Source organism: Lemur catta, chromosome 20, assembly GCF_020740605.2.
Source record: "Lemur catta isolate mLemCat1 chromosome 20, mLemCat1.pri, whole genome shotgun sequence".
Taxonomy (NCBI): Eukaryota; Metazoa; Chordata; class Mammalia; order Primates; family Lemuridae; genus Lemur; species Lemur catta.
The window spans coordinates 8,994,885-9,004,996 of NC_059147.1; the positions used below are offsets into that span (position 1 = coordinate 8,994,885).

A 10,112-nucleotide genomic window follows, 5' to 3' on the forward strand; every position below is an offset into this window, starting at 1 on the left:
TTTAAAGTGATAACATAGATGCCTTAGAGAAAGAGCAAGGTGACATTTTAGTAGCATTTTACTTAAATTTTGTGCTTGCACAGATTGTGTTACAAATCTTTGCACTTCATCTTACACCAAAAGTTCTTACTAAATATCGTGAATGAATTTGTCTTAGCCAGTTTTAAGGAAATGAAACAGTTTTGAATTTTTACTTGTTATGTTTGAAATTAAACATTCTAAATTTTATTTTTAATTATTGTAACTTCATAAGGGGCCTGTTCATTTCCCTTAATTTGTTAGGGTTCTTTATTGTCTTGAATCTGTAGGGTAGAGGCTTACGGATTGATGAGTTACTAAGGAAAAGAATACCTATTAAATTCTCATAAACCCCCAAGGGGGCCTCCAGTTTAAATTGAAGCTTAATGAAGGAGATAATAAAAAGGAGAAGGCAACAGAAATTACAGAGACTAAGTAAAGAATATAAGAATACTAGATAAGAATATTTGCAGGTAATATAACTGACCATATTAAATACCATCTATATCCTATCAAGATATAGTATTAATTGATTTAATGGGGTATGGAAGAAGGAATTAAGACATTCTTTAGATTCCAAAGGGCCATTAAATTGGTAACTGTAAATCATTTTCCAAATATAATATTCTTAATTTAAACTTAAAATAATATTTTGTCTCCATGTCATACTAATTATCATATGTAGTGTTTTTTATTTTTTTAATTTCCTTATGATTGGTTGGTTTTATCACTTTTCACATACAAAGTACTTCAGGGTGTCAATATACGTAATAGATAAGAATATGGGTTTTTGAGACCTGGGTTTGAATCCTGACCCTAACATTTATTAGCTGACTTTAGGCAAATTACGTAAATTCTCTGAGGCTCAGTTCCTTCCTTTGAAAAATAGAAATAATATTATCTAAGAAGGATGTAGTGAGAACTAAAATAAGTTATACATGTAAAGTCCTTAGCACAATACTAGGCATATAAGAATAACTTATATTTATTACGTGCCAGGCATTATGCTAAGGCACTTGAATTGTCTCACGTTATCTTGATAAAACCCTATGAGGGAAGTATTATCGTTATCCCCGTTTTACAGATCAGAAAACTGAGGCTCTAAGGGATTTACTGATTTGCTCGAATTCACATAGCTGGTAAGTCTGACTCCACAGAGTGTACTCTTAACTAGGCTATACTGCCTATCCAACATAGGAAGTACACAGTAAATGGTAGTTATTCAGTTTAATATTCCAGTTATTGGACTCAAAACATTTAAAATTTACATTACCCACATGTTTATATAGTATATCAATATCCATATGGGTTGTGGTGGTCCTTTTTAATATCATAAAGATGATTGAAGGTGGTTCAAAAAGTACATATTTTAAAGAAATAAACTATAGAACATAGAATAAAAGCAAGAAATAGTTTCATATTTAATAGTGTTTTGAGTATTTAACAATCTATTTTTCATTTATAGGTTGGAGGTGCATTTGCTCCCCCTTTGAAAGATTTATGTAGATTTCTAAAAGAAAATTCAGAATATGGAGTAGCTCCTGAATGGGGAGATGTTGTTAAGCAGTCTGTGAGTATTTCACAAATACTAACTCATACATCATTTAAAAAATTAGATGCCATTCAGTTATATCTTAGATTGATTTTTACGTTAAGAATTAATAAAATATTCCATGAACCAGAAAATCATGGGAGAATTACATGAAAGTAGCATAGTTTGCTCGTCCTTTTCCTGGACTCTGTGGTTCCCAGTCTGCAGGTGTTACTGCTGTTCTGAGCCAGGTGATCTCTCCCTCTTCTAAGTATCTTTTTCAGCTTGGCTCTATCTCCCTTATTCCCAAAGTGACAGTTGAAAAATCCATGTGAGGCATCTCGTTTTAACCTTCACCTTTCACTTCCCCTATCCTTTCTTTATTGTTCTTCCCAATGAGAAGGGGGCCACTTCTTTGGTCTTCTAGAACAAGTGCTGATATGAAACATGTAAGGGTTATGGAAGACCCATGAAAAAATTTCTTTGGACCCTATGTTTTCTAGCACTATTCTACAAACTTATGTCTCACAATATGGAGGAAGGCTAACAGCCTCTTTCTACTCCATTATCCTATGATAAAATGGAAAGTGGAAGAGCTATATCAATACAGAATCAATTTACAAATAATTACCTATATTTAATAGGGTATTTACATGATGAGCTAATAGCTATTGATTTTGTTTTATGTAGCTACTATTAATGAATATATGTTACTTCCAGGGATTTCTTCCAGAAAGCATGTATGAACGTATACTCACTGGTCCCGTTGTGAGAGAGGAAGTGAGCAGGCGGGGGAGACGGCCTAAAAGTGGAGTCGCGAAGGCCACAGTAGCAGCAGCTGCATCTGCCACCAGTGTTTCAGGCAATCCTTTGTTAGCCAATGGATTACTTCCAGGTGTGGATCTCACAACTCTTCAGGCCTTACAACAAAACCTACAAAACTTGCAGTCACTGCAAGTAACTGCAGGGCTGATGGGAATGCCTGCTGGCCTTTCCTCTGGAGGAGAAGCTAAAAACGTGGCTGCTATGTTCCCCGTGCTACTGTCAGGAATGGCTGGATTACCAAATCTGTTGGGCATGGGAGGACTCCTGACAAAGCCTACAGAATCTGGGACAGAAGAGAAAAAGGGAAATGACTCTAAGGAGCCAGAAGGAAAAAAAGAAAGGACAGAGAGCCAAAGTTCAGAGCATGGTGGAGAAAACTCTGTGTCGAGTTCTCCTTCAACATCCGCTACTGCTGCATTAAATACAGCTGCAGCTGCCAACCCATTAGCTCTTAACCCACTATTACTATCTAACATACTTTACCCAGGGATGCTTCTCACTCCAGGCCTTAATCTTCATATTCCAACTTTGTCCCAGTCCAATACTTTTGATGTACAGAAAAACAAAAACAGCGACTTAGGCTCATCTAAGTCTGTAGAAGTAAAGGAAGAAGATTCCAGAGTTAGAGATCAGGAAGACAAAGGGGGTACTGAACCAAGTCCTCTCAATGAAAACAGCACAGATGAGGGTTCAGAGAAAGCTGATGCTTCATCGGGCTCTGATAGTACATCATCATCATCTGAGGATTCAGATTCTAGTAATGAAGACTGATTCCCAGACTCTGCATTAAATTATGAACTGATTTTGGATTTTTTTCTTTAATTATTAATTGTAAATACCCCAGTGTTGAGTGCATCAATAACTTACTGACCGAACATTTCAGTTATTTGTTTAGAAGTGCAAACTGCTTTCAGAGACGTTTTGCATGTACTATTTCTTAAGATTCATAAGTTTCTGAACTCGTATGTACTATCAAATACATAAAGGTGTAAAATTACAACAAAAGGCATTATAATTTTGTTGGGGGTTAATTTTATGAAAATTATGCTCAATAAGAGTTGTATATTTAATATATTTGCAGTGAACACAGAATACTTTATGCATATTACTGATTTAATTTGAATATAGTTTTACAGCCTCCTTGACACCTATAATTTACAGATCAAAACTCAGCAATAATTTGGGCAGCTAATGAATGTCATGAAAGCTGTAGAATCTACATCACCATCCATTGCTTTAATTACATGAAAATGCTCTAGTGTTGTGATGCACTGCTGATGTTTCCAATTCAGGTACAAGTATGTTTTAAAGAAGAAATAAGTTTCCCAATCAGCCAATTTAACTGGCTACCTGTTACCTCAGCTGAGTTAGTTTAGGAAGTTTACATTCGTTTCTAATTCTGTACTTGTTTTCAGGGGTTTTTTAAACACATCCTATATATCATGTTAATCTGGCAAGAAATATGACTTGCTTTTTGCTGAACTTAACTCAGATATCAGTAAAATTAAGTCATAAAATAATCCTGTGTCAAGTGACTTTGGCACCCTATAGACATACTTAGTTTTAACTTTTCAAAGTTTGGCCTCCTATTAGAAATAATTATGTCTCAGATGAGTAATGTCTGTTTCCAGGGTTCAGAAAAGGCAAACTCATGAAATGCCACTGAAAAGAACTTTCAACACAGCATACTTCATGTAAAAGAAATTGTTTGTTTGCTTTATTTGTGTAGATTTCTATTTGTGTTTTATGTCATGGAAATATTCCAAAATTAACAAATAGTGGTAAAGTAATATGCAGATCGTCTAAATTCATTTTGAGTTTCTAGGTATAAGCAGACTGAATGTTGCCCAGAATCAGTGTTGGGTTATCAGTTTATATTAAATATACTGAGTTGCCCATTTTGTAATGCACTTTGAATAATCTCAAAAAGATGTACAAGTTATACCTGTAAACCACAAAAATGAAGCCCAAGGCTTCTGTTCAATTTCTTAAAACCCTTTACCATGTAAAATTTGTCTGATAATTGATTTGTAATACAATTTCTCCTGCTAAAGCTGCTATTATTCTGACACGGTAGAGGTCCAGGTTCACCTTCATATACATTTAAAACAATTAGAACTGAGTTAGACATAAAAATATTTACATTCTATGGAGAGATAAATGTTAGCATTTTTCTGGTACTCAAATAAGTCAGTGGTAACTTTTGCAAGGGGATAAATTTAGGGGGGAAAGCACCCCAATTCTCTCCTACAGAAAAAATAACTTTCAGTATGTTTTGACAACTGTTGCTTTGTCATGAATTAAGCAATTGTATTAGGTTTTCCAAGACCTTTACCAGTAAATTATGTTTCTGTATGTAAAATAACTAACCCCTTATTAGAGAGACAGTGTTATATGTATTTACAAAATTATATAAGTTCCATTGGGATTGTATTGATTTTGTATTTTCCCAAAATAGTACTTTGAATTGATAGTCCTTTATGCAATGTCTTAGCAATAGTCACTATAATGCCCATCCAGGAGAAGTGGGTAGCAATTCTTCATCATGGAAATGATATATTACATATTTAGTATCTTCCCTTTGCAGTATTGCACTTTTGTTTAACTAGAATACACCTATGAGATAGCCAAAGTTTTTCAAACACAGTTAACTTAGTTTGCCAGTGGAGTATTTCAGTACCATCCATATTTCTCTTCTTCCCTTTAGTTCTACCCACATGATCTTTATTCCTTTCTTTCCCCAATAAAAAAAAAAAAGGAAAAAAAATCTCTAGATCTTGTCACTAAAATCTAATTTATATCAAATTTATGAGATAAACTATTTTCCTAATTATGGTCAAATGAATTTGGTTAACTTCCTAGTAATTCTCTTTCTCTGTAATAAGGCAATTACAGTTCTCAAAGCATTAAGGCTAATATTAACTTTAAACATTCTCTTAGGTTTGAAGACACTTCTATTTAGTATTGATTGGGGAAAAATCCAGTTATCAGTTAAGGAAAAAAAACATGCACATATGGTTGTGTAAAGTTAAGGGTTATAAGGAAAAAAAATCAGTAGAATTACATAATACTAAAGTTGCAGTTGAAAGGATATTCACGTATGTGTTGGTAGTTACTAAAAGAATTATAGCTGTTATTGCCTTGTATTTATAGCCCTTGTTTCAGGTTTCATGATTCAAGTCTTAGTCCAATTTTTCTTTTGGACATTTGCAATATTTACCAGTTGTGTTTTGTGTAGTCTGAATTTGCTTTCTGTAGTTGAGCAAACGTCTTAAAAAGTCATTTGTAATTTATTAAATTACTTTCTATGATGTTCTATAGAGCAAATGGAAGTTTAATTATTTTTTATTAAACATATTCTTTGACTACCCATGATGTCAGCCTCTATACATGACAATACTTTTTAAATTTAATTTGATGTATAATTTATCCTCAGTTATGAAAGAAACTATAGTCATAAATCTTTGAAAGGAAAGTATGCATTGGAAGAATTTTTAAAAGACAGAAATTGACCATAATCATAATTATATCCACAATATCTTTTTTTATTTTTTTGAGACACAGTCTTAGTCTGTCACCTGGGCTAGAGTGCAGTGGCGTCATCATAGCTCACTGCAACCTCAAACTCCTAGGCCCAAGCCATTTTCCTGCCTCAGACTCCCAAATAGCTGGGACTACAGGCATGCGCCACTACACCCAGCTAATTTTTCTATTTTTTGTAGAGACAGGGTCTTGCTCTTGGTCAGGTTGGTCTCAAATTCCTGGCCTCAAGCAATCGTCCTGCCTCGGCCTCTGAGAGTGCTAGGATAACAGGCCTGAGCCACCACACCCAGCCCACAATATCATCTTAAATGTTGCCAATGTTTGATTTAATTTCATTGTCGACCCATTGATATTGTTGGTTGCAAAATATAGAAAATGCTTCCTTCGTGCTGGAATTCAAATTCTTAAACCCCAATCTCTACCCCATGCCAAAAAGTAAATGTTATTTTATTAAGTTTACTTCTGGACCTTTAAAAACTCCAGAAAGACTCAGAGACATACCTAATCTCTAAGAAGTATATTTTGGAAATCAATAATTATTTTTCCATTGCTGTTAAGAATTTTTCTTAACTCATTGCCATTATTGGTAGTGATTTTTATAAACATTACAGAAAATAGGGCCAGGCGCAATGGCTCATGCCTATAATCCTAGCACTCTGGGAGGTGGAGGCGGGCAGATTGTTTGAGCTCAGGAGTTTGAGACAAGCCTGAGCAAGAGCGAGACCCCGTCTCTACTAAAAATAGAAGGAAATTAGCTGGACAACTAAAAATACATGGAAAAAATTAGCCGGGCATGGTGGCGCATGCCTGTAGTTCCAGCTACTTGGGAGGCTGAGGCAGGAGGATTGCTTGAGCCCAGGAGTTTGAGGTTGCTGTGAGCTAGGCTGACGCCACGGCACTCACTCTAGCCTGGGCAACAAAGCGAGACACTGTCTCAAAAAAAAAAAAAAAAGAAAAGAAAAGAAAGTAGTTTATCCTCCAATTACAAACATAAAGTAGTGGAGTCTCATCATATACCCATTTAACTTGAACACATTGAACTATACTTTCATGTTTAGAAAATCTTTTTTTTCTGTTTTGTACAACATAGCATATAAACACAAGCCAACTACTTCTAGTAGTTCATCTAGTTCTCACCCAGAACAGGAACAGTCATCTATTCCAGTGCTGGAAGAAGAATTGCCTATGTTAGATGTTTTTGAGAGAAGGTATACTGTGTGTAAATGATGTATTCTGTATTTTGTGAGCTTATAACAAAAAGGTGATTTTTGACTACACATAATCACCCTACACAGTGAATTTACAATTTAATCTCCATATAAATGCAGTTTCAGTACATAAGCTATTCATTTTAAAATGCAGAAAAACATATACTTAAATTATCCATAAACCCAATCAGAGATAAACACTGTTGATATATATACATCCAGTCTTTTGTATGTCTGTGTTACATACATGTAGTGGGTTAAATAGTATCTTTCAAAAACTCATGTCAACCCAGAACCTCAGAATGTGACTTTATTTTGGAAATAAGGTCTTGGCAGATGTAAGTAGTTAAGTTGTGGTCATACTGGATTAGGGTGGGCCCTAAATCCAATGACTAGTGTCCTTATGAGAGGAGAAGATACACAAACGCTGGCAAGAAGGCCATGTGTGTGACAAAGGAGGCAGAGATTGGAGTGATACAGCTGCAAGTAAGGAGCACCAAGGATTGCCAGCAACCACCAGAAGCTAGGAGAGAGGCAAGAAACATTTCTATTTCATAGCCTCCTGAATGAACTAACCCTGCCAATAGCTTGATTTTGGATTTTTGGCCTGAAATGTGGGGTAATAAATTTCTGTTGTTTTAAGTCACCTAGTTTGTGATCATTTGTTATGGCAGCCCTAGGAAACTAATACAATATGTTTTTATATTAAATCAGCATTATTATGATACATAATATTTAGTGTATTGCCCTTAATATACTGACCTTTGTCCTTTGTCAAATAAGAATCCTGCAGTGTGATTCTTAATACATAGTATTAGCTCATACAGATGTAATTTATTTGTGTACTTAAAAATAGGATTTGGGTTCATATGTCCATTTTGGCATCCATCTCCAATAATTTGCTTAATTCCTGAACTGAAAATACTTCTGTTTTTAAGGATTTTGGATTATTTTGCCAAGTTGACAATGAAGCTGTTAGTCGCAATTTATACTACCATTAGCAGCATACATTTTTGCATGCCCATTTATCCCCAAATCTTTACCAATACTGTGTATTGTCTTTTAAAATAATCTTTGCCAAATTAATAGGCATAAGTAATATTTTGATAATTTTTTAAATTAACTTTGTTTCTTAGGCAAAAAAAAGACAGAAAATCCAAGGGGGTAGGGAAGCACAAAGTAAACAAAACCCCCCATAATGCTAACAGAGATCATTGTTAACCTTTGGGTAATTTTTCTTTGCATATACATATTATATATTAATAGAATTATACTGTAATACCATTTTAACCTACTTTTTAAAGATTACTATATCATGATTAATCTTTCCATTTCATTGAATCTTCAACATTTTTAAGGGCTTTCTAATATTCCAGTGTACAGATGTATTATACTTTAATGCCAGTTATTGAACATTTAGATATTTTTCAGTTTAGGGCTATTTAAACTATAGTGTGTCTATGGTTAAATCTTTGCATATATGTATGATTCTTTCATTAAAATAAATAGTCATGAAATAGTTATGTTCAAATGTTAACACCAGTAAGATTATACTATTTTTTAACCCAACAGCAGAACATAATACTACCTCTTTTCCTGTGTCTCTTTGCCAACACTGAGCATTATAATTTTTTTAAGTCTTTGTCAATTTAATAGTTAAAAAATAGATTGTCAGCTGGTCCGATGGTAGTGGATTATCAGAACTTATTAACATTAGTGTCACTAAAGTTGGTATTCAACCTCTCACTGCTAAATTAGACTGGCTTTAAAAAAAAAGAAAAAAGAATAAAAAATAGATTGTTTTAGTTTATATTTCTTTGATTATCAATAACATGTTAATAAGGTCTTTTCATATCTTTTTATAGGCCATTTGTATTTCTTCTGTTGTGGGTTAACTGTTCTTTGCATACTGTTATATAAGTGGTAAATATTTTTCCCAGTCTGCATAGTAATTCTCAGTTTGCATATTAATTTTATTTTTTAATATGCACATTTAAAATTTTTATGTGATTTCAATATCTATCTTTTGTCTTCAGTTTTTTATTTTTCCACAGAAGTCTTTTCACTCCCAAATTATATATATGTTAACCTTTGTTTTCTTTATTTTTAAAAAATATTTGTCTTTGTTGACTTAGAATTTGTTTTGGTAGCGTATAGTATAAGATTGGAATTGTAATTTAAATTTTTCCAACGAGTAACTCAGTGTCCTAGTGTCATTTATTAATAGTTATAATATCTCCACTGATTTGACATACTTGGATTTATCATAATCTAATGTATATATTATGAATTATACAGATCATATATATCATAAATGCATGATATATCACAGACACTTTTTCTGTTTTGCATATCATGCAAACAGTAGCCATAAGAAAACTGGAGTGACTTTACCAATAGCAGATAAACTTTAAAACAAAAAAATTACTAAAGAAACATTTTATAATGATAAAAAAAGCTCAACAATCTACCAGAAAGTATAACAATTATAAGCATATATGCACCTAACAACAGAGATGCAATATATATGAAGCAAAAATTAACACAATTGAAAGGAAAAATACACAATTCAACATAATCACTTTCAATAATGGCTAGAGCAACTAGGCAATTGAACACTGAAGACTTGAACAACACTATAAACCACCTAAATCTGAGAGATATCTACTCAACATTCCACTTAACAATAGAATGAAATTAGAAATCAAAGACAAAGCTTGGAAATTCACAAATATGTGGAAAATAAACAACATACTCTTAAATAACAAATGGGTCAAAGAAGAAATCTCAATGGAAATTAGAAAATATCTTGATGAATGAAAACAAAATACAACATGTCAAAACATGAGATGCAACCAAAGCAGTGTATGGAGGGAAATTTATACCTGTAACTATCTACATTAAGAAAAAAATTCAAATCAACCTGACTTTCCATTTAATAAATTAGAAAAAGAAGATCAAACTAAACACAAAGCAAGCAGAAGAAA

At 33.3% G+C, this 10,112-nt stretch overlaps 1 protein-coding gene across 7 annotated transcripts in view; it reads left to right on the forward strand.

Moving 5' to 3' along the window:
- CHD9 (chromodomain helicase DNA binding protein 9) overlaps window positions 1-5,744 on the forward strand; it is a 230,199-nt gene extending 224,455 nt beyond the window's left edge. For all 7 annotated transcript variants that reach the window (XM_045533756.1, XM_045533761.1, XM_045533759.1 and 4 more), the window contains 2 exons: window positions 1,484-1,588; window positions 2,270-5,744. In XM_045533756.1, coding sequence (XP_045389712.1) covers window positions 1,484-1,588; window positions 2,270-3,145 — 981 coding nt within the window. In that variant the 3' untranslated portion in view covers window positions 3,146-5,744. The remainder of the gene's footprint in view (window positions 1-1,483; window positions 1,589-2,269) is intronic.
- The last annotated feature ends 4,368 nt before the right edge of the window (window positions 5,745-10,112 follow it).